The following is a 25,288-nucleotide window of genomic DNA, read 5'->3' as shown; positions in this document are numbered from 1 at the left end:
GTCCTTTACGCCACACCCCCAGGGGCTCCTGAGCTGCCGACCGGGGCTGCCGGGGCTGGGCTCGGGATCCGGAGAACTACCTAACGCGCCAAGTTTCCTTCTGGGAATTTAGTGAAGAGAGATCGTGGTGGCCGGCATGGTGGTTACTATAGCACGCTGGCTTAGTGTGATAGTTTCAGGCCTGTCCTCATTTTTATGGATACTTTCACTTAAATCTTCCATCAGTCCTACAAAGGGGGCTGTAAGAAAAACGACTTCCTGAAGAAACCAGGGCTGGGAGAAGTTGCCCCAGTTCACTCTGCTTATGAGACAGGTGGAGTCGGGGACTTGGGAGTTGGGTTTCAGTAACCTGACTCCGGAGCCTGCCTGCTTCACCGCACGCTCAGGAGACAGCGCTGTTCGCAGGAGGCGCGGACACTGACTAGACGACAGGAACAGCCGATAAGGAGGCCAGTTCAGACAGGGCTCCCTCCGGCCCTCGGACTTGGGGACCTACACTGTCTCCAACAGCGCTTCCTTGTCGCCCGGCCCCGTCCTTTTTCCTCCAGCGCCCTGACCAACCCTCCGCTCCTCGCAGCACTGCTCTGAAATCAAGGCTAGCAGGGCAGAAACTGCAGAAATGCAGGCGCGTGGGAAAACCTTGGCTCTACTGGCTCATCCCCTCACCGCCCGCCCCCCAATCCCCGCAAGTTCTCAAGAACAAGTCTTCGGAGGGATGATCTTGCCACCTTGCTCCTCCACCCAAAAGCCTACTTTCCCCACGCCTGAATCCGACAGGACCACACACACCCCACCACACCAAGTTCAGGCGCACGAGCTGAGGCGCACTTTTCCGGGCGCACACCGCCGTCTGGGCGTCTCTCTAGGAAAACGTCCCCCAGCTACTAGCTAACGTGCAGGGGGATTCTTTTTTTCACCCCCATGGGAGTGAAAACCATAGCACCTTCTACAAATCCTCACCAGAGACGCCCTGCCCAGAGCCCGGGTGCCCAATGGGCGGCCGGACAGTCCCTCGGCGGCGCTCCCGAGAGGCGGGGGAGGTCCGGGCCCGCTCCTCCCTCTCCTCCCCCTCGCGGCGGCCGGGCCACCGGAGCAGAGTCCCCCTGCACGCGGCACATGGGGCGGCTGACCGAGGCGGCGGCCACGGGCGGCGGCGCTGCAGCGGCGCACGCGGCGAGCCTCCCTCCCACTCCCCTGGCCCTCTCGTCCACGTCCCCCGGGTGCGTGGCCACCATGGCGTCCAGCGAGGAGGACGGCACCAACGGCGGCGCCTCGGAGGCCAGCGAGGAGAAGGAGGCCACCGGCAAGAGGAGGCGCCGTGGCTGGTTGGCCACCGTCTGGCTCACCTTCTACAACATCGCCATGACCGCGGGGTACGTGCGCCCCTGCAGTCCCTCGCCCCTTGCCTCCCGGCCTTCCCACGCTACTGGGCCCTGACCTTATAGCGGGACTCGGGGGGCCGGGCGGGCGGATGGGGAGCTCTGGGCGCCGAGGGGCGAGCCGGGCGGCCCCGGGGTGGTCGCGGCCAGGGGTGCGGCCCCGGGGCGCGGGCGGCCGCTGTGGGGGAGGGGCGCCCTGCGGTCACGGCTGCCCGGTTGAATGGAGCGGGGCGGGGGCGGGAGGAGCCGGGGCTCTGCTCGCCGGGCATTGCCTAATACGGTGCATGGCGTGGCCCAGCGGCCGCGGGGCACGGGCCGGAGGTTAAGTATAGACCGGGGCAGGAATGCGGGGCGACCCGAGGCGGCTGCGGCGAGGCCGCCCCCGGGTGCCTCTGCCTCCTCCGGCTGCTGCAGAAGAAGCGGCTGCTGCAGAAGAAGCGCCTGGGTCTGGCCACCCCGAGTCCGGAGCTCATTTCCTGGGCACTTTCTCATGTTGGAGATCCGCAGGCAAAGTTTTATTAAGTCTTCATTTTGTCGCGACTTATTTATTTTTTAAGAAAGCACAATCCTAGAGTATCTTGATTGGGTCTCTAAACAAAAAATAAAACCTCTACCCCATGGAAATCTGGCAGTCGTGTCCAGCATCTTTATGGCCTCATGCTTCATTACTGAATGCCTGTACTTGGGTTTCTGGCTGCGAGCGTGACTTCCAAGTTAAGGTTACACAGGGCTCAAGCTCTTCAAAGTGCTGTCAGAGTGACTCCTGGTCGACTGCTTTTCAAAATGGATTGAGAAGAGGATTTTTCCTGCACTGCGTTGCCTTTCCCTCCTCTCATGATGGCACACCATAGTCTATAAACAGAGGGGAAGCTCCAGCTTTCTTTTTGGTTTAGTTTATTGACAAGGATTTTAAGCGGTTGGATATGGTGGTGAGTAAGTGTTAGTTACCGCGGGCGTATGGTGCTGTCACATGGGGTAGCATGCAGTGTTACAAAGGGTTTGCTGTGTGCCAGGCACGGTGCTGGTTCTTCCAGCTGTGTTATCTCAGTTTTAGTGCTCTGTAGTTCAGTGAGGGCTGTGTCATGTTGTGGATAGCTGGGGAAACTGAGGCAGAGAAACATGGTGTCACTTAGTGCAGATCACAGCCAGCCCGTGACCAGGATGGATTCCGTTCAGACGCTCTGGACTGCAGGGCTGTGCTGCTACTTCCTTTTCTGGCTTTCCGGTTTTGTGATTGCCTGTGCTGGCTGCCTTTAGATGATAGTTGGGTTGAAAGAATTCTCAGTGACAGTCTCATCCAGTGAGTTTCATCCAGTGAAGAAACATTTTTGAAGCCCTGACCATATATTAACTGGTTAGCTGTCTTTTTCCAAGTCTACTGTTCATTCTTTATTAAAAAAAAGGATTTACTTATTTTTATTAGAAAGGCAGATTTTACAGAGGCAAGGAGAGACAGAGAGAAGGATCTCCTGTTGGCTGGTTCACTCTGCAAGTGGCTGCAATGGCCTGAGCTGAGCCAATCTGAAGCCAGGAGATTCTTCCAGGTCTCCCACGTGGGTGCTGCGTCCCAAGGCTTTGGGCTGTCCTCGACTACTTTCCAAGGCCACAAGCAAGAGAGCTGGATGGGAAGTAGAGCAGCTGGCAGATGAACCAGTACCATATGAGATCCTGGCACGTGCAAGGTGAGGGTATAGGTACTGAGCCATCTCCCTGGGTCTCACTGTCCATTTTTAAAACCAAGTTACCATTGAATGAAAACCAGTGCATAATTCCAGGTTCAGACCTTTGCTGACTCCCTGTCACCTCCACTCTAATCTAAGGTGACACAGATGACTGAAGATTGTCCTATGCTCTCTGAATCTGCTTTCTGGTTGTATCACGTTTGAAATCTCCAATTTGGGGCCTGGAAGCATGGCCTAGTGGCCAAAGTCCTCGCCTTGAACGTGCCAGGATCCCATATGGGTGCTGGTTCTAATCCTGGCAGCTCGACTTCCCATCCAGCTCCCTGCCTGTGGCCTGGGAAAGCAGCCAAGGACGGCCCAAAGTCTTGGGACCCTGCACCCGTGTGGGAGACCTGGAAGAAGTTCCTGGCTCCTGGCTTTGAATCGGCATAGCATCGGCCATTGTGCTCACTTGGGGAGTGAATCATCGGACGGAAGATCTTCCTCTCTCTCTCTCCTCCTCTTTGTCTCTCCTCCTCTCTGTATATCTGACTTTCCAATAAATAAATAAATCTTAAAAAAAAAAAGAAAGAAAACAACAAAATGGTATTTAACAATTATCATGAATGTTTACCTATATGTAAAAGAGGACCTGATTGTGTAAGCCTAACAAAACCTTTCTCTTGTTTTCATATTTAAGCATCTTCAGGTTACAATAAAATCTCCATTCTTAGGAAGGCTTTTTCCTGGGCTTCTTCCTTCCAATATGTCCCAGTTCTAACATTCCTTCTTGCCCCTAGCTGTTTGCGTTTCCCCCAGTTCCCTGTATGCTGTATCTTACTAATTCATCATTGCTTACTGTCATCCCCATCAGAATATATAAATTCCATGAAGCACTCAGTAAATGTTTATTGAAAGAATGAATGAATGCTACTCCAAAGAATTGTTACAGTATCTACACATTTGTATTCCCTGTTTTCTATCTTCAATTACTGTCCTACCAAGTATTTCTGTATAGTTTTCATGATTATGCCTAAGGGTATGTAGTGATTATGTATAATAATGGATTAAACGATGTTCCCCATGACATTTGACTTTCATTTGCTAATGAAATCGCAGGAATAGAATTACACTATTAGACGATCTAAGAATTTTTACAAAACTTGCTCATCATTGGTTCTCAACCAGGACAGTGAGAACTTTTCCTTCTGTTTTTGCTTACCAGCTCGAGCCCATATGTGTAAACACATGGTCCTGTACGAAGTGAGGGAGGTAAAGCAAATGTCCTAGGCTCGTCCTTGAAGAGGTGTAAGCTGGGACATTTATATAAAAATGCAGGGAAAGAATGCCCAGCAGAGGAGTCAGAACGGATCGGTAAGGGGAATCAGTGGAAGGTTTGTGGAGGAGCTACGAGCGGTTAAGCTGAGCTCTGACTGAACAGACCAGCAGGAGGGAACAGCATGAGTTAGGGTGCCAGTGTGGGAAATTGCTGCACATCCACAGAGGCAACAAGAAATGAGCCTGAATGTAGAGCAGGGTGCGGGTGGGGTAGGCAGGCAGCAGGGTCCGCTCGCAGAACCTAGGAAGGCACTGCTGCAAGGCTGCCTCAGTTCTCTGTGCCTTACAAGGAGGCAAGCCTTTCTAACCTTGGTTTTCTCATCTGTGAAATTGAAGGGCAGCAGCTACTTGGTGGAATTATTACAGGGAATAAAAAGGTAACATAACGTTCTTGGCAGGGTGCCTGATGTGCATGGACATGTAAGAATGTTAATTCCTCTCCCAGGTGATTCATGTAAAATTCTGCATCATGCAGAAAGAGAAACCCTGGAAAGTTATTTTCACCTTGTAGATCATTTGACTCAGAAGTGTTGGAAATCCAAGAATTTTTTCCTCCAGAATGTTAAGTAAAAGCCAAGTCTTTTGATGCCTGTAGGATGTGTTGTATTGTTGAAGAGAGATTCGCTAACCTGCCACAATTTGTCCATTCACCTGTGACAGACATTCAGATTCTTCAGTTTTTGGCTCTTCAAAGTGAAACACTGACAAGTGCTTCGATTTATCTTGGTTAAAGCTCTACAATGGAGTGGCTGGGTCTTCTAGTAGTCTTACATTTAACTTCTTAAGACACTGCTAAATTGGGGTAAGTGCTGTGTATGGCTCAATAAGCTAATCCTTCCACTTGAAGTGCTGGCATCCATTTGGGCACTGGTTCGTGTCCCAGCTGCTCCACTTCCCATCCAGGTCCCTACTTGTGGCCTGGGATTACAATTGAGGATGGTCCAAAGCCTTGGGACCCTGCATCCATGTGAGAGAGCTGAAACAGACTGCTGGCTCTGAATGGGTCTGAATGGGCTCAGCTCTGGCTGTTGTGGCCACTTGTTGTGGAGTGAACCAGCAGATGGAAGATCTTTCTTTCCTTCTCTCTGTGAATCTGCCTTTGCAACAAAAGTAAATGAATCTTAGAGGAAAAAAAAAAAAAAGAAAAAGAAAAAGGTACTGCTAAGCTATTTTTCAAATTGGTTGTGCCATTTTCCCTAACTTCCGGCTTGCAGTTGTGGCATATTCGCGCCAGCACTTGGTAAGGCCAGTCATTGTAGCCATAGACATTTCGGTAAATGTATTGTGTTGCCTTACTGTAATTTTAATTTTCATTTCCATAGTGACTAAACATACTGAATGTTTCTTTGTCTGCTCGCCTGCCACTTGCATATCTTCTTTGCCCATTTTTCTCCCCTTGAATGAGTTATTTCCTATGATTGAGTTTTGAAAGTTCTTTTTACAGTCTGGATACATGTTCTTCACCTGCTACGTGATTTACAAATATTTTCCCCCAACTGTGGCCTGGCTTTTTCTTCTCTTTAGTAGTTTATGTTTTATTTGCTTTAACAGTGCTGCTCACATGGTCTTAATCTGAATGAAGTCAAGTTTATCAAACTTGTTTTTAAAAGATATGTGTATATATTTTTGAAAGATAGAGTGACAGAATAGGAGAGATATCTTTATCTACAGGTTTATTTCCCAAATATTTACAGTAACCAAGGGGCTGACTTAGACTGAAATCAGGATCCCAAAACTCAACCTGGGTTTCCCACGTGGGTGGTAGAAACCTTGGTCCTGGGATTTCATTCACTGCCTCCCGAGGGGATTAGCAGGAAGCGGTGTCAGAGCAGGGTGGCCAGGACCCCTACCAGGACTTCTGAACAGGGCTGTGGGCATCTCTACATAAGGCAACCCCATAAGGCAGTTAAGAATAGAAGCCTTGATTATTGATTGACATGAATGCCTGTGTGCAGGCAGTTGAAATACTCAGGTTGGTTGCTAAGTAATAGTGAAGTTTAGTCTAGGAAAGGCAGGTTAGAGTGGTACCGAACAACATAGGGAAATAATGAGTGTGAGTCACAAATCAACTATTACACAGCCTCCAAATGGTTACTTTGAAGGACATTTAGAGAGGAAATGACATGTTGAGGTATCATCATTTTTTATAGCTGTTGAAATACTGGATCTAAGCAATTTTCAGTGGCTATCGCATCTCAGAAAACAGGGCTAGGCAGCAGTTAAATGCTCCTTGTGGAGGTGTATTCCATACAACTCATGAATTAAACTTACCAGAACATCAGATGTGAATCCAGAATTAACCATCAGTTGACAGAAAATACAGGGGAAGCATGTCATGAATGACATGTGCGTATCAAGTTAGCAAAATTGAGACAGCTTTATAGAATAAACGACCAACTGTCTTCAGACAAACTTTCAAACCAAGAAGGGGGGGAGGGGGAAGGGAAAGAAGGAGGAAAAAAGCTAGATTAAGAGTCACAGAAAGACATGTCAGCTGATTAGAATGAGTGAATTGTATTTCAGTGGTGATTTTAAAAATATCAAGACAGTTGAGGAAAATTGTATGCTGGTGTTATCTCTTGTGACACTAAAAGCTCATTATTTACATGGGACAATAGTATTATAGTTATTTTTATTTAAACATCTTTCTAGAGAAACATAATGAAACATTTGTGACATAGTTTTTGTGGCATTTGATTCAAAGTCATCTGGGGACAGAGGCATTTCGGAAACAAGGGTGTCCCTGGGATGGCAGCTGTGGAAGGTAGGTCATGCATTTGTGGGAGTTCGTTATGCCACTCTCCGTGTCTTTGCAAATGTCTGAAATCTCTTAAAAGTTAACAAAGCATATTGAATTTAAAAAAATACATGTAGGTGTGGGTAAGCTGATTCTTCAATGGGACGGACGGGTGAACTCCAAGAAATTGTTAGGAAAAAAGGATGTCTGGAAGACAGAAGATAAGAGATTTTCCTTCTGTAAGGCTTTTTATTGTCACTGTAGAAATATTGAGAAGTCCCCTGTGCTCAGAAATTTATGACATCTAGTGTCTTGTTATAGCACAACTTTGTCTCCATTTACTCGTGTAATATTTCTGGGGGCAGAAACTATGTCCTGTTTTTCCCTAATTCCATAACATTTTGGCTCAGTTTTTGGCTGAGAAAACATGTTGAAACTGAAGATAAATGAGCGAAGAAATGAGTTGAGGAAAAAGTCTTCTACATACAGAACATGTGTTCCAGTTGCTTCTCCCAGTGAGTCTAGTTTGTCGTGCAAGGGGTTGAGGATATTTACTTGGGATCATTTAATCAGCAGCCCTGCTATGTTATTAAAAACAAAACAGGACATTCCAGAAAAGAATGCCTAATTGTAGATGTTCCAATTACTTTTGAATTTTTAAATTAAATTAAATTTTTTTTAGCTCCAAGTGCTAAACTTAGTGGTGGAGAATGTCCAAAGTTAATGAAATGTAGGGAAGTTTCGTCCGTACCCTCTAGTATTGGTAGACTTAAGAAGTGAGCTCTGATTACTTGTGATGAATTTCTGGCCACCTTTACAGAAAAATAAATGATAGGACAGCAATCTTTTTGAACCTCAGAGTGTGTGTTCTTTCATTCTGACGGTTTAGTGATTGGTATTGTGGAACTATACTAGTTGGTGCAATACTGCCACCTATGGAGCAGCAATGCAATTTACAATATGATGTGTTGGAGTTTCTGGATGAATCCGTTGATCAGTTCCTTAGAAGGTTGTTAGTTGCTTCTCAAATTTCTCTTTTTGTAGATGTTTGACTTGGATTTGCTTTAAAAAGCAGACAACTGTATGGAAAAATGTGGATGAAACATTAAGCTTTTTGTTATCTTAGTAGAAGTCTAGAGACTTGGATTGAGGTTAATAAATCACATCTGAAGCCTACAAAATAATTCAGATTAGCCTGTCCATGAATGCAGGGCTGGCTTTCACGCAGCAAAACCAGCAGTTGAATCAATGTAACTGTAGTGAGCTGGAAGGAGCACAGGTCTGGGAGTGTGGAGGTCTCACAAGTTCTGTTTCAGGTCATAAGAAATCACTCATTCCTTTATAGGATTCTGTTAAGTTATCTGCCCATTGTATGAGTTGCTCACTTTAAAAGTTGAAGCTGGGGCCTGGTGCAGTAGCCTAGTGGCATAGTGCCTCATCTTGCACATCTGGGATCCCATATGGGTGCCAGTTTGTGTTCTAGTGGCCCCACTTCCCATCCAACTCTGCTTGTGGCCTGGCAAAGCAGTTGAGGACAGCCCAAAGCCTTGCGACCTGGACCCACATGGGAAACCTGGAAGAGTTCCTGGCTTCTGGTTTTGGATCATCTCAGCTCCGGCCGTTGCAGCCACATGGAAAGTGAATCATCTCTCTGTCTCTCCTTCTGTCTGTAAAAATCTGACTTTCCAATAAAAATAAATAAATCTTTTTTTAAAAAGTTAAAACTGAAGATTAACTTTGTTATTCATGAGCCTGTTTAGCTAGACACTTTTGACACCTCTAATCCAGAAGGCCTGTGTATAAGCACTTTTTTTCTGTGTATTTTAAAATTCAAAGCTGAAGCATGTTTCTGAAAATGTGCTTTTCCAATTGCCAAAGAAGCTGGGAAAATATTACCTCTCAGAAAGGACTCTAAGAGGAGTGTAGTGTAGTGTGTGAAAGCTGGTCTCCACAAGCGCAGCTAGTATTGTAGGCACTCTTAACCCACGGAACAGAATCTGCATTTAATATACAGAACTAGGTTGTAGAGTGAGGGGCTGGCCCAGGTCTCCTCTTCTGTGTGTACCCCTTCTGTAGGTATAGCTGTTGTTTTTCTTTAGTGAAGATTAAGTTAGTGTAAATGGATGATTCTCCGTAATGATTTCTATCGTATAGCTACATGAAATTCCACTTACTTGTCTACACACATACAGCGTTGACAGCTTTCTTAACCTCAAGATACCTTTTTATGATTATTAAATGCTTTTAGATAGATTTGTGTACATAAAAGTGATTCTTCAGTTTGTCAGTTTATTTGCTGAAACCAGCAGTGCAATGGATATTTCCATATGGAGTGGGTCTTTTATATTCTGTTCCTCCTTGGGAGTCAACACAAAAATGCCATTTGTTGCCTTTTTTCCTCTCTAGGCACTGCAATCATAGAATAGCGAACCAAAAACATAACAGGACATTAGTATTGGTATGCAAATGGCAGCATTTGTTTTACAATCTCGGTCGTTTTGAAATCGTGATGACATATGCTGTATTGTCTGCTTTGCTGAAGTGTACAGGCCAATGTCTTTAGGTGCGTTCACACCCTTGTGCGCTGTCACATCGACCCTGCGCAGCCCTATAGCTTATCTTCCAAAGCTGAAATTTCCTCCCTGCTCGTGTGTCTCATCGCTTGTAACACTCTCCTTTCATTTCTTGAGTTGAGGTCTGTCCCCATTAAGCTTTGACTCCCCACCGCACCCTCACCCTCTGCATCCAGGCCTCTCTAAGCTGTCCTTCTCTCTGTCTCTGTGAACTTGACCGTTGTAGGGACTACAGAAGTGAAGCGATGCAGGGTTCATCCTGTTGTGCTTGGCTTATCTCACTGAGCATGGTGCCTTCCAGGTTCATCCACGTTGTAGCTGGGGCCAGAATTTCCTCTGTATACATCCCGCAGTCTGTTGAGCCACACTCAGTCACCGAGGGGCTTCTGGCTTTCAGCGACTGTGACTAGTGCTGCTATAATGTGCAGATTGGTGGCATTCCATGGACAGAAGTTTATAAAATATTTTCGTTTTCGTAGGTGGTTGGTTCTAGCAATTGCCATGGTACGCTTTTATATGGAAAAAGGAACACACAGAGGTTTATATAAAAGTATCCAGAAAACACTTAAATTTTTCCAGACTTTTGCCTTGCTTGAGGTAAGTTTTTTAATCGTGTTGTATTTCTATACTGTAATATCTGTGTGAAAATTTTTGTGTTGAACCTAATCAATCTTATCTTTCTAATTACAAACCTCCTCTAGACTTGTTAAATGTAAATGCTGACAAGGATAAGTCTTACGTTTCATATTATTGATTTGAGTTTTTTTATTTGCTTACAGATAGTCCACTGTTTAATTGGTGAGTTTTGCTTTAATTTTAATTTTTATAATAAATTGCCTCTAGGGCAATGGTTGACTTGTTTTTCTCTTTAAGGAATCGTACCCACTTCTGTGCTTGTGACTGGGGTCCAAGTGAGTTCAAGAATCTTCATGGTGTGGCTCATCACGCACAGTATAAAAGCGGTAAGTGGTACAGGTGGTACAGGTGGTACAGGTGGTACAGGTGGTACAGATGGCTCTGTCCTCCTGAGCCTGCAGGAAAGGCCTTCGTTCACAGGAACCTACACGTGAGCATGTACTCCTGAGCTTTTGATTAGACAGCAAAGGAGTTGGGTTTGAACGTAAGTGCACTTGTTTTTTGATTTAGTATTTGAGCACGATGCTGTTGAAATAAAGGCAGAATCAAATACTGTCGTTTCGTGTTCACAGTATCCTCTGATGTGGACTTATTCTGCCAAGTGACTGAAAACTTTTTTTCTGCAGAAGTGTTACTCAAAATTATTCTCATAGATCATGTATTTGAAGTTGTCAGTTTGTTTTTCCTCACTTGCCATGGAGTTTTGTAGCAGTGGACATAAAAGGTCAGTGTAGTTGGAGAGAATAACTGATACAGATAGAATTGAAAGTTAGGAGATCAAAGGAACATGGTTTCAGTGAGGCAGAATAGGCTCTTGGATAGCAACAGGTAAGTTCAGGAGCTCCACTGGACAACGGGACTGTAGTTAACAGCAGTATATCGTGTGCTAAGAGATTAGATGTTAAGTGTTCTTACCACAAGTAAGTGTATGAGGCGCGGCTTGACTTAGCCAGTCCACAATTGTGATCAGAACAGTAGATTGCACAAAGTATGTATGATTGTAATTGGCCACTTAAAAATATTTTTTGAAAGGGCTAACGTAATTGGAGGAAAGTGAACATTGATGATTGAGGCATGATGGACGATGGATCTAATGATCAAGTCTAATCAATAGCTTAAACCTTTCAGGCACAGTGCACACCATGCTGACTGTGTGTTTTATGCCCAGGACAGAAGTATTCTCCCATCTGTCCTCTGAGCTCCCAGGCAGCCCTCGGAGCCCCGTGCACTTGAGGACCGGACTCTGGCCTCCGGCACGTTCCTAGGTGCCTCTCCTGTGTGCTTTAGGATCAACATTGAGCCTCTCAGTTTCCTGTTCGCCTCCCTAAGCTCCTTTCTGCATACAGATCCTTGGCCTTCTGCCCTTTTTCTACTCTACATTTTAGCCCTCTTAGCTAGTGTCTTGGTCTACCTGGTCCCTGACAGAGAGCAGTAAGCAGATAGAGAGCCAAACTGTGTATTAATTATAGTTACTTTCTAGTGTAAAAGCAGGAATACAAAACCAATAGAATTACGGTCTATGTTTGTCAGTGAGTGAGTGTAGAAGCGGGGCCAGGACCACAAGGATTCTTAAGAATGAAGGTGAAGAAACACAAGACAGAGTGGTAAACATTGCTTGGACCTTAAAGAGAAATTACAGTGTGACAAATGCCAAGGAGAACATGATCCATTTTGATAGTTTTCTCCTCTTTCTGATCTCTGCCTGAATATTACTGCCAGTTTTCCTCCAATGGTAGGTTTCCTTTGGCACCTGTCTGCCACTCCATAATTAATTCAAGCAACATTTTGATTTATTTAAAATTTTGTTAGCTATCATTTTTTCCTTGAAAGTTAGAAAAAGGCAGAGATAGATCTTACATCCACTGGTTCACTGCCAAAATGTGTGCAACAGCCAGAGCTGGACCAGGTTGGAGCCAGGAGCTGGGAACTCAGTGTCTGTGCAGGTGGCAGGAACTCAAGTACTTGAGCCACCACCTACTACCTCCCTGGGTGTTCATTAACAGACAGCTAGAGTCAGAAGCAGAGCCAGGACTTAAACTCAGGCACTCGCATATGAGGTGCCTATGCCTCAAGCAGAATTCTAAGTACTGCAATGAATCCCTTCCTCAACATTTATTGAACACGTCCTGTACCTTTAGCACTCTTCACAGTTTTGAATTTACAAATGGAATCCTGTAATTGCAGCTTAGTAAGTGGGGACTTGTCATATTGAGCAGATGTTAACTGGGTATATGTTCTGCTCCTGTACTGTTAACGCTAGGAATCTGACTGCTAATGACACACACAGGGTTCTCACATTGTGAAGTCTAGAACTGAGAGAAGGAAATGAGTAGTGATACAGATCCCTAGGAGGGCATAGCAGCAGCAAGTGCTTTGAAACAAAAGCCCAGTGTACGTTGCAATGCTGTCAGGGACTTGGTCTGAACATTAGGAGTGACAGAAGGCTTCCCCAAAGGAAGGGTATTATCTACTGCACAGCAGTTAGCCGAACTGTGATGCAAGCCAGCAAGGTCGGGCCATGCAGATGTGGACGGAGCAATTGGAGCACTGTGAGGAGAAGGGAGGTGAGCAAGTGACTGCTCCAGGGCTAGAAGGGAGCCTTGGGACAAGCTTTGCCCGGATGTGTTTGTATTCACCCTTTATGTTCACAGGCAGTGGGGAACCAGCGAAACTGATTCCAGTGTGCTGTGTGTTCCAGTGTGAATGTTAGTGTTAGAACAGGTATGATGCAGTGCCTAATACGAAATAGGACAGTCAGACTCCAGGTTGTCCTCAGAGGGCGTGATCATGTGATGGTGGACTTACTAGCTGGAATGGAACTTGAAGGAAGAAAACATTCTATATTTGACTGATTCTGTGCTTCGGACATCCTTAAGTTTCCTGACTGTAATTATGCAATAGTGACCGCATTGTTTTCTGTATTGCATTTTGCTTAATTTGAACATTCTGTTATATTAAAAGATAATACATGATAAAAAGAAATATTGTCATTGACACTTGAGCTCGAGGTTGAAGACCATTGTGGATGTTTCTGTAATTCCGCAGATCCAGAATGAGGAGAGTGTGGTGCTTTTTCTGGTCTCGTGGACTGTGACAGAGATCACTCGCTATTCCTTCTACACATTCAGTCTTCTCGACCACTTGCCATACTTCATTAAATGGGCCAGGTGGCAGTGTCTTGCAGTTTAGTGTCTCACTGTGTTGTGCATGCCTGTGCGTGTGCTGAGTTGACACCCAACTGAAACTGCTTCAGCCTTATGATGTCAGACTGCTGTGTTGTTTTGCATATTAACACTATTGTAATTTGTATCCTGAAATCTTAATCGAATGATTGGAGGCGAATCCTATTAATACAGTATTTTGACTGAAACCAGTACACAGCTAAAGGTAGGAATATCCTCAACTTAAGAAGTTGAGCATTCACTTTTTTTTTTTTTAAGATTTATTTGTTTTTATTGCAAAGTCAGATATAAAGAGAGGAGAGAGAGAGGAAAATCTTCTGTCCGATGACTCACTCTCCAAGTGAGCGCAGCGGCCGGTGCTGTGCTGATCCGAAGCCGGGAGCTAAGAGCTCTTTCCACGTCTCCCACACAGGTGCAGGGTCCCAAGGTTTTGGGCCATCCTCGCCTGCTTTCCCAGGCCACAGGCAGGGAGCTGGATGGGAAGCAGGGCCACCGGGATTAGAACTGGCGCCCATATGGGATCCTGGCGCATTCAAGGCAAGGACTTTAGCAGCTAGGTCATGGTGTCTGGCCTGAGCATTCACTTTTAAAAACAAATTTTCCAATGAGAGGTAGTTAAGAAGAGAGACAGAGATGACAAAGACACAGATAGTCCCTGTTTGCTGGTTCACTTCTCTGGTGCTCACAGTGACTGGGACTGAGCCAGGACTGAAGCTGGATCCGGAAATATGTCCAGATCTCCCATGTGGATGGCAGGAACCCAGTTAAACTATCAACCATGCAACTGAGCCGATCCACAGCCTGGAGCCCGGAGGTCTCCACGGGTCTCCCACGTGGGTGCAGGGTCCCAACGCTTTGGGCCATCCTCTTCTGCTTTCCCAGGCCACAAGCAGGGAGCTGGATGGGAAGCGGGGCTGCCAGGACATGAACTGGCACTCATAAGTGATCCTGGTGTGTGCAAGGCAAGGACTTTAGCCTCTAGGGCCCACAATGGTAGTAATTTTTAAAAGTCACAGTTATTTGAGGTTTGGTTATTTGGAATATGGAAAAAAAATTGTGTTCCAGCAGTTCTAAATATTTCTAAAGCAGCAGTTTTTAAACTAAAAGATATCTCTTACTTTTTGAAATTTGGATTCTTTGAGCAACTGATACTTTACATAATTATGATTAAAATAGAAGTGCTCCTTGGAGAACAAAATCATAAACTAGTACAGATTTGTTTATTCTGCTGTTTATGGTGATGGTAATAATAATAATAATGGCAAATAATATGTGCTTATTGAACACTTGAGATTCAGGTGTGAATAAACAGTGTTCAGTCCTCGTAAGACAAAGACAAACGAGAACCTCCTGGATGATGTGCTCTGTCAGGCCGTGGTCCATGCATGAGGAGTGTGCAGCTTGAAAGTTGAAAAGTAGTCTTCCTAAGAATATGTTGTTAACCTGCACAGGTAGTATGTTTTTGCTATAAAAAGTTCAAACAGAGTAGAAGCATATAGGATAAAGATAGAAAGTTCCTGTTGGCCCGCCTACCAGCCCACTCCCTTCCTCTGGAGATGAAATTTTTTGGGGTTTATCCACGTAATGTTTTCCATGTTACTAAAACTTAAAAAGAGTTGTGAGTTTTTAAAACATAAATAGGATGCAAGCCTTGTTTTTTGTTTATCTCTTGGGACTCTTTATAATTAATGCGAGTACTTGTTAGTCTGGCTCTTTAATGCATAACATTCTATAGCATGACCCGGTTTCAATCACTAGAATTTATATCATTTCTAGTCTTCTCATATAAATAATGTTTTTGCTCTTTTTTAGAACTCTGGCATTTCTTTCTTCTTTTTCTAAGATTTCTTTTTATTGGAAATGCAGATTTGCAGAAAGACAGAGAAAGGTCTTCCATCCAATGGCTCACTCTCCCAGTAGCCACAATGGCCAGAGCTGAGCCAATCCAAAGCTGGAAGCAGGAGCTTCTTCTCTATCTTCCACATGGGTGCAGGCTCCCAAGGCCTTGGGCCATCCTCCACTGCTTTTCCAGGCCACAGGCAGAGATCTGGATGGGAAGTGGAGCAGCCGGGACTCGAACTGGCGTGTATGTGGGATTGTGGCACTTGCAAGGGGAGGATTAGCTATTTGAGCCATTGCACTGAGCCTTGTGACATTTCTTCTTCTTCTTCTTCTTTTTTTTTTTTAAGATTTATTTATTTATTTGAAAGTCAGATATACAGAGAGGAGGAGAGACAGGGAAGAAGATCTTCTGTCCAATGATTCACTCCCCAAGTGAGTGCAATGGCCGATGCTATGCCCATCCGAAGCCAGGAGCCAGGAACTTCTTCCAGGTCTCCCACATGGGTGCAGGGTCCCAAAGCTTTGGGCCGTCTTTGACTACTTTCCCAGGCCACAAGCAGGGAGCTGGAAGGGAAGTGGAGCTGCTGGGATTAGAACCGGCGCCCATATGGGATCCCAAGGCGTTCAAGGAGAGGACTTTAGCCGCTAGGCCATGCCGCTGGGCCCTTCTGACATTTCTTAATTTGAGGATAATCCTTAGCTAAGTTTGGTATGTCATAGGTCTCAATATTAAAAGTCTATTTTTCTTAAGTGGCACATTTCTTTTGGTAACTTACTTATTACACATAGTAAAATATAATAAATCAGAATCTATTAACAAAATGAAAAGAAAGAATAAAACTTTCAAATTACTTCTAATTCTATGCACCAGGATAAACATTGTTAATCTGATACTTGTTCTTTTAGACTGCTTAAATAGTCGCTGGCTCTTTTAAAGATATTTGTGGATTACTACTTTGCATATAATAAAATATTTGCAAATGATAAATTGAGTTTTCCATACCTCCTCTGTCATTAAGCGGGTTGTGCTGCCATTTGTGTTTGGTTGGTGTGATTCTTGGTGGGCATCTGGGCACTCTGCCAGAGGACAGGTCAGCGGCATCCTGCTGACCATCTTCTGGGTTTGCAGCACCGTGAGAGGCACTCATGCTTCACAGGGGCTCTTGTCGGGCTCTGGATTTACACAGTTTGAATGCACACTGCACATTTTTATTTATAGACCAAGCTCATTAGTCTTTCATGCTGTGTCTGACTGCCTTTGGAATGCATTTGCATGTTTTCAATTTCTGAGGAAGTTCAAAACTCTGCCACTGCATGTTTAAATTGCTGGTTAAAATATCATTTGTCTTTTTGCCTCAGTGTTAAACAAGATATTGTGAGATCTTTAACTTTGCAGTGCATGTTAAAATATTATTATGTTGGTTAATACAAGTCATGAATAATTATATCTCATGTCTAAATAGCTTAAGAATCCCTGCAATCTAAATATATTTGAAGGGCCCAGTGCTGTAGCCTAGTGGCTAAGTCTTTCCCTTGCTTGTGCTGGGATCCTATGGGGGCACTGGTTCGGGTCCCGGCTGCTCCACTTTCCATCCAGATCTCTGTTTGTGGCCCGGGAAAACAGTTGAGGATAGCCCAAAGCCTTGGGTCTCTGTGCCCGAATAGGAGACCCAGAAGAAACTTCTGGCTCCTGGCTTTGGATCAGCTCAGCATCGGCCATTGCAGCCACTTGGGGAGTGAACCAACAGATGGAAGATCTTCCTGTCTGTATGTCTTTCTCTCTGGAAATCTGACTTTTCAATAAAATAAAATAAATCTTAAAGTTAACTTACAAAGTTATAAAAAAAAGTTATAGAAACCAAATATTTTTGTCAGCTGCTTTAAGTAATCTAAAGTAATATTTATGTTTATGTGCAAATATTAAAGTTATTCTCAAATGAAATTTCCATTTTGCAATGGATTCTTGTTTATAAACAGTTTGGCTTATTGTCAGTTGGTCAGTTTACTTTTTATTTCATTTTGTGTGTGTGTGTGTGTTGTGTGTTAAAAGTATTCTTGGAAAAGGCCAGAGAATAGGTAGTTGTATTTTGAATTATCTTCTTATTGATTCCCATTTTAATTTAAAAAATGAATTTCGTTGAAAAAATTTAGGTGGCAATTGACAGTCTTAAAGAAAGTGGTAAATCTTTTTCTGAGTAAAGTCTATAGATAGTTAAATCTTAGAACTTAGACATTGAGTGGCATGAACTCTTCCTAAGGTGCAGGTAAACTCAGATGAATCAGTTTGTTCCTTTTCATTAGAAATTTTCACTGTCTTTAAGGCTTTAACCTATTTTATTCTGGAAGTAGTAATTTTTTTCTGTTGCCAGAAATATGTGAAAGCCAATAAAAATTTTTTTAAAATTGAGAGGGAATATAAAATGTTCAGTTATTTGATTTTAAAAATTGAGATGGGAAATAGAGAAAGTAGGAGGGCACAGCCTGCCACCCTGTCCCCAAATCTCTTAGGTGCGTAGGATCATGGCCTGTGGGAGGCAGACCATTTTTATACTTTATCCAAGCTTTTCAAGGTCTGATAAATTTCATATTTCTTTTGTTAAAATATCTTTTTGTAAATATTTCTTTTGTTGAAAGGTTTATTTGTTTAAAAGCAGAGTGACAGGAGGAGATCAAGAGAGATCTTCCATCCACTGCTTACGGGCCACAATGACCAGAATAGCGCTGATCTGAAGCCAGGATGTGGGAATGGCTTCAGGTCTTCTAGATGGGTGCAGGAACTCAAGAATTTGGTCCGTCTGTGCCTTCCCCAAGTGCCTCGGCAGGGAGCTGGATCAGAAGAGAAGCAGCCAGCACTCGGACTAGAGCCCTAATAGGAGATGCTGGTGCTGCAGCTACTGATGAGCCACAGTGCTGACCCCTGTAGATGTTTTTCTTCTTTTTTGTTTAAAAATAGATATTTATTAATGCCAATAAACAATTATTGAAGTACAGATTCACTTGATGTCTTTTTACATCAACGTTTCTATCTTAATTTTCTATGGTAACTCCTATGTGATGGTTGCCTAGGTAAGAAATTTTCTTGAATAAACAGTGCCATTGTCTTAGATCTCCTAGGCCTTTCCTGTTGGAGACTGTAAAACACTGCCCCTGCCTTCTGGAGGCATGAGCATGTCTAGCCCACCTTGGGCTGCAGGACTTGCCACAGTCTGAAGTGACAGTGATTTGAATGCAACTTTCTCAGTTCTGTTTTAAGCAAGTAAACTTTTTTTTTTCCCAAAGATATATTTATTTTTTTAATTGCGAAGTCAAATATATAGATAGGAGGAGAGACAGAGAGGAAGATCTTCCATCCGATGATTCACTCCCCAAGTGACTACAACGGCTGGAGCTGTATTGATCCAAAGCCAGGAGCCAGGAGCTCTTCCAGGTCTCCCACATGGATGCAGGGTCCCAAAGCTTTGGGCCGTCCTCGACTGCTTTCCCAGGCCACAAGCAGGGAACTGAATGGGAAGTGAGGCTGCCGGGATTAGAACCGGCGCCTATATGGAATTCTAGAGTGTTCAAGGCAAGGACTGTAGCTACTAGGCCACTGCACTGGGCCCAAATAAATGTGAAAATTCAAGAAGTAACTTATTTTGTTTTTAAAGCAATCTTAAACAGTTTAAACATTGGTAATTTCTGAGTCCCAGGAAGTATAATCAACTTTCCACAATGATAATTGTGTATCCTGTTAATAACTGGACAAAGTTTGTACCACCTTGATAGTTGCAAGATTTAGATATAAAATTGGGATCTTAAGTGGTGTTTTTAAACACAGCATTTGATCAGTAAATGACTAGCTGCAGAGGAAAAGGCAACCAGTTATGATTTCATGTGCAAAAAAGCAGTGTTTTTTGATACTCTATTTTAAAAACTACATATATATTTTTAAATTGCTGAATGTGCTTGTGTTTCAGTGCTGTAAAGTAAGATGTCTTTTTGTTTTTTTAAGATCTTTCCATTTGAAAAGGAAGCTTCCATTGGTGATAATAAGCAAATAATTAAAGTGGAAAAATTCACCTTTTGAGATTACAATAAGTGTGTATAGAATTTTCAAGCTTAAACTTAGTAGTAGCCAAACTACTGTGATATAAAATCCAGTATTTTTTTCCAGAAAAATAATTATTCTCTGGGGCTTTTCTTTACCTAGATATAATTTTTTTATCATCTTATATCCTATCGGAGTTGCTGGTGAACTTCTTACAATATATGCTGCCTTGCCATATGTGAAGAAAACAGGAATGTATTCAATACGACTTCCCAACAAATACAATGTCTCTTTTGACTACTACTATTTTCTTCTTATAACCATGGCTTCATATATACCACGTATGTATATGTTTTCATTAGTAGTTTGACTTAGCATATGATGTGAAAGTTTTTGAATGCATGTTAAGGAGAGATAATCAGAAATACTTGATTATAAACATGTTAAAGCTTTTATATTAATTCCCAAATTTATTAATCATATGCCAAAGGGAAATGAGTCATAAGACATTACTGGTGATGATAAAAATGGTAATTTAATTGATATGCAAGTGATTGCTTTCTCAAAATCATTTAGAAGTATGCTCACTATGGTTTATTTTTAAATATATACATCAAGGAGCTATTCACAAGCATTTAGAAGTCTGTATCTAAATACAAACGTTCATCTAAATATAAACTTTTAACCCCTTCACTAGTTAATCATCATGTCTTGGTGGTTGTGGTGAATTAAGAGGCTTTAGTCACTTCATGGAAGCATTAATTAATGATGGATTTTTAGGTCAAATTTGGATAGTCACTGTCATGAAATATGACCCTTCTTGATAAAATTACCTAGCCTTCTCAATAAAATCATAGGCCAGTGTTAGCAGAGTAAGGAAAGAAATGAGAAAGTTGATGGAATTTGAAGTCTATATTGACACAGTGTGAATATTTCATTCAAGGGAAATGAATATAAAACTGGGCCAGGTTCAGGCCTCGGCGTCCCCTCTTTGTGACCTCATGTCCTCTGAAGCGTCTGCACGGAAGCCCGGGGCCCAAGAGATGCAGGTCAGAAGCTTCACCCCAGCAGCCTTTGGTTACGCTGGTATCTGGCCTATGCCAGCAACAGCTTCTCAGCTGAGCAGGGTGATAGTTTCTGAGAGTCCCACTTGCCAGCCAGGGGGTACATCTCCACCCTGTGGTTGATTCTAGTGGTAGTGTCAACTGACAGCACTTGGCTTCTAAGTGCTTTGCTATTTTAAAGCTCTCTTATTTTCATACTCATAAGATGTGACATTATTTCTTATTTGTCAGAGTATTCCAGATAAGATAGAGTAAGTGTTTTGCTTGAAAATCACGTTCCTGGTAAAATAAGCCGGGATCTGAACTCAAGCATCAGATTTTAAAGAAATATTTAGAGTGATTCAGTTAGTTTTAAGTATACATAAACTGAACCTTATTTAGGCCTCTAGAAATAACTGATGGTTACATTTATCAAAAGGAGAAATACCTAAATAAAAAAAACCCTCAAAACTCAATTTGTGCATTTTTGTTTTGTTTTGTTTGAGCTGAGTTCTAAAACTTTGTTTTTCCAGAGATGTTTACACAAAATGCTCAAATCTCAGTTTGAGTTTTGGTTTAGTGGTTTGTATGCTATGTTCACAGATATTTCTACATTTGTACTGTTTGTAGTTAATATGTATACTCATCAGCATTTATACTGAGATTAGAGCATTGGTTTGTCTCAGAATATTCTGTGCATCTGACTGGACAAATTACTATTTGTTCAGCTGACCTAATCATTATCCTTGTAGGTATTTGTATATAAGACTAACTTTCCTCATGCCAGCCATGAAGATTTTGATTTATGCCTGTTCACAGGGCCCCATTGTGGCCCTTCCCCAGGCACCCTCCCATCCAGCACCTACTGGATCACATTCTCAAGTGGAAGGCCATGGCATCTGCTGCCCAGTGGTGGTGGGCGTGTATCTAGGTCTGTATAGGTCTCTGTCCCAGAGGCTTGCTGTGGTGACCAGTGTGTGCACCCCTGATGTCACAGCTTAGCTAGAAGGCAGCTGTCTGTGAGGGTGTGGAGGAAGCTTGGATGTGAGCAAGCCTGAGACCCCTCATGATACAGGAGACAGCCAGTAGAGCAGAGAGAAAGGCCGTGCAAGCCAGCTTTCCTTGATGGAATCTTCTGGTATGTAATTCCAGAGAGTTGCAGAATTCTAATTCAAGCATGGCATTTTTCAGGTCATTTTGAAGGTCTGATCATCAAGACATTTAAGTGTGCTGAAAAACCAAACCCTAACATTTCATAGCGTTAAGATACTTGGACACGAGGTCCATCGGCCTGTGTTAATACTCTTTGGTCTTTCCCTGAGCTCTGCATGTTAAGTGGTAGCCAAATAGGTTTTCAAACGTGACTGCCTGCAATGACTTTCACATACAAGCTTGTCATTTTTTGTTTTTCTTTTTTTCTTTTCTTCCCAATGAAGTGTTTCCACAACTCTACTTTCATATGTTACGACAAAGAAGAAAGGTGCTTCATGGAGAGGTGATTGTAGAAAAGGATGATTAAGATCCCTACAAACAAGGTGCTTTTTTCCAGACTAACCAGGATTACTTGAGTCCAAGTTTTAATCGCAAGAATAAAGAACTTCATAAAGTACCATGGATTGTATTGTTTCTTACAACATCACTTGAGACACGTGGTATTTGCTGACATTTGTCTTCATATTGTGCCAGATTTTTTTTTTACAAGAATTATACAGATATCGCCTCCTAGGTTGGTGTTGATGACTAATTGAGAGGATTACCTGGGGAAAAAGTTGTTATTTTCACTAGATGTTTGTGCAGCGCAGTTTTTTCAAAGCTTTTTAAATCAATATTTAGAAATTACCTTTGTGATTTTACATTATGACACCTGCCAGTGATATTTATGTAGTATGTAGGAATGAAAGTAAATGATAATCGTTGATTAATGTATTAGTGCATTTTGAGCTCACAGTCTAATTTTTTTTTCAAATTGTGAGGCAATATTTATAATTAATAACAATCTTGAGAATTTGGATACAATTTATTATGGACTTTTGATGTGGCTAAATAGTATCGTAAGAGACCATATCTACTCACACTGAGAAAATATTTTTGGAAAATATTTCTAGGCCACTGAAATTCTTTAATACCTTTAAGCATGTTTATTTTTATTTGAATTAACCTCAGGCCATTTTCAACTATAAAGATTTTAACGTGTTAGAAAAAATACAAGTGTGTATATTTTGTCCACCTGGGACAAAGAATAATAGCATGACGTGGAATCATTGTGTTGTACGTAGAACTCTGGATGCAGATCTCTGCCGTATCCCATGGTATTGTGAAGATCACATTTCCCTTGTGGTACTTAGCAAACTGAGTGTTTTGGGATATGATCAAAAATAGACTCATTTTGTTCTTAATCCCATTGAGTAGCACAAAGCCTTGTGAGTGAGCCTCTGTCCTCGTACACGGATGGTGCCTGAATACTGCTGTACCTGAGTGGGTCCTTTAAGGCCGTCCCTACCTCTCCTGAAGTGTGCTGTTACGCTGGACTCGTTTGGAGAGAAGAGTAAATGTGTGACTTTAAAAGGAAAAGATTTTTTTTTTTGGCTTACCAAATAGATATCTGGGCATAATTTTGGCTTTGATTGTTCTGAATTGTTTACAATTAACATATAATGTTACACTTCTTAAAACTGAGTTTTGCATTACCAGTGTTACCATTTCTTCTACCAATTTGTTTTCATGTGGAGATTTATAGCTCAAAATAATTCTGTGTGAAACTTTTGTTTTAAATGACTCAGTTTTTTAAAGGTGCTACTTTTTTTTTGTTATATTGCATCTTAATGTTTCCTCTTCAGCTAACTCTTAATGAACAATATCTATTAGATATTAGATTACTAATCCTCAAAGTGCCAATCTTCATTCTGCTCTTACATGATTTGGTCTTATCATCTTGAATATTTTTTATGGAAGAGATTTTCAGGGCATCTGGTGATATAGTATAATAAATTGACATACTTATCTTTATTAAATGGCTGTCTTACAAAAAACTATTTTAAATAATTCCTAAAGTTTGCATCAGTTCAACTTGTATTCCTTCTAACAGCAGTGATATTCTTTTTCCCTCAAATTGTGGAATGTCTTCAAGTAGGGATTGTCATTAACCTTAATAAAAATGAAAACATATTAAAGTCTGGTGAACTATACTATTAATATACTCAAACTATGTCTTAACTTTATCTTCAGTATCTTCTTTATTTAATCAATTCAAACCATCATTTGCATAACAAATAAGATGAAATGGTAGTTCAGTTTTTTTTTAAGACTTATTTATTTTCATTGGAAAGGCAGATCAGATTTACGGAGAGGAGGAGAGACAGAAAGCTCTTCCTTCCATCAGCTGGTCCACTCCCAACATGGCTGCGGTAGCCGTTGCTGAATCGATCTGAAGCCAGGTGCCAGGACCTTCTTCTGGGTCTCCCATGCAGTTGCAGGGTCTGAAGGCATTGGTCCATCCTCCACTGCTTTCCCAGGCCATAAGCCGGGAGCTGGATGGGAAGTGGAGCTGCCAGAACATGAACCAGCACCCATAGGGGATCTCAGCACTTGCAAGGTGAGGATTTAGCCATTGTGCCAGACCTATCGTAGTTTGGCTTTAAAAATGTGTTTGAAATTGCATTGCTTATTTGTTTTTTGTGAGTGCCTCTGCTTTTTAATTTCTTGCAGTTTCACTGTTACCTTCATTAGAAGTGGTTTTACTAAAATAGAACTTGACTTCAATCATGTAGATTTTGGCATTAAAAAAAACTTTTACGATGAAATCTTGCAATTGTATTTGGTGACACTTCTTTTAAGAACATTTTTAAAGATTTATTTATTTTTATTGTAAAGTCAGATATACAGAGAGGAGGAGAGACAGAGAGGAAGATCTTCCTTCTGATGATTCACTCCCCAAGAGACTGCAATGGCTGGAGCTACACTGATCCGAAGCCAGGAGTCAGGAGCCTCCTCCAGGAGCTCTTGTGGGTCTCCCACATGAGTGCAGGGTCCCAAGGCTTTGGGCCATCCTCAACTGCTTTCCCAGGGAAAGCAGGATGGGAAGCAGGGCTGCTGGGATTAGAACTGGCACCCTTATGGGATCCTGGCACGTTCAAGGCGACTTCAGCTGCTAGGCTACCTCACCAATCCCAACACTTCTTAAAAATTCTGGTAATTTTCTGTATTTTATAGCTTCATAACTTGATATAATATACAATTACATGCTTAATTTTTCATTTCTTAGCTAAAGGTTTTAGATACTTGAGTTTTTAGATTTTCAAGTATCTAATTATAATGCTGCCATCTCATGGTCTGTTGCAAGTGTTAGAGAATCTGGGAGTATTTTTTTCCTCCCAGAAATAATTTGTTTCGTGCCTAACATGTGCCTAGTGCTGTGGCAGGGAGGTAATATCTTCTTCCTGTCTTCTTCCCAGCCTCCACGGTAGACCACTTTAGAGTGGTTAGTAAGTCATGTTCAAAATAATACAGTGCATGGATAATCTGCTGGGTTGAATTTCTTTGTTATATATGTACAGGTTTATGAGAATTCCAATCAAAGTGTAACACTCTGGCTTGAAACTAGTTGAAAACAAGCTCAAAATCAATTCTAGATTGTGAGATCAGTAAAACACTAACGGATGATTGAAGGAAAAAACAACTCAAAAGCAATATTAAAGAATTCCCAAATGAATATGCCATATAGTTTTCCTTTCACAAACATGTAGATGTGGATTATACATACAATTAATAGAGTAAGAAAAACAATGATTCTAGTTTCTAGTAACGCTTCAATACAGGATGCCGGTGTTCCAATAGCATCTTAACTGCCACCCCAAACACCTGCCCCCTTGTT

At 42.4% G+C, this 25,288-nt stretch overlaps 1 protein-coding gene across 1 annotated transcript; it reads left to right on the top strand.

Moving 5' to 3' along the window:
* The first annotated feature begins 1,094 nt into the window (after nucleotides 1-1,094).
* Nucleotides 1,095-22,824, top strand: HACD1 (3-hydroxyacyl-CoA dehydratase 1). Its single transcript, XM_040968128.1, has 7 exons — nucleotides 1,095-1,373; nucleotides 10,168-10,285; nucleotides 10,468-10,486; nucleotides 10,562-10,650; nucleotides 13,370-13,491; nucleotides 19,538-19,716; nucleotides 21,855-22,824. The coding sequence occupies exons 1-7, from the start codon at nucleotides 1,117-1,119 to the stop codon at nucleotides 21,935-21,937; spliced, it is 867 nt and encodes a 288-aa protein (XP_040824062.1). The 5' UTR covers nucleotides 1,095-1,116; the 3' UTR covers nucleotides 21,938-22,824.
* Nucleotides 22,825-25,288: the final 2,464 nt, after the last annotated feature.

Source organism: Ochotona curzoniae, unplaced genomic scaffold (assembly GCF_017591425.1).
Source record: "Ochotona curzoniae isolate NIBS_2020 unplaced genomic scaffold, NIBS_Ocur_1.0 scaffold_4683, whole genome shotgun sequence".
Lineage (NCBI taxonomy): Eukaryota > Metazoa > Chordata > Mammalia > Lagomorpha > Ochotonidae > Ochotona > Ochotona curzoniae.
The sequence above is the reverse complement of the archived record's forward strand: the minus strand, read 5'-3'. Positions and strand labels throughout refer to the sequence as shown.

Excerpts from the sequence above, each read along its gene's own strand:
- HACD1 (XM_040968128.1), top strand. The coding sequence starts at position 1,117 with ATGGGGCGGCTGACCGAGGCGGCGGCCACGGGCGGCGGCGCTGCAGCG. Across the intron at positions 13,492-19,537 it reads TACTTCATTAAATGGGCCAG|ATATAATTTTTTTATCATCT; the intron begins GTGGCAGTGTCT and ends TTCTTTACCTAG. Across the intron at positions 19,717-21,854 it reads CATGGCTTCATATATACCAC|TGTTTCCACAACTCTACTTT; the intron begins GTATGTATATGT and ends TTCCCAATGAAG.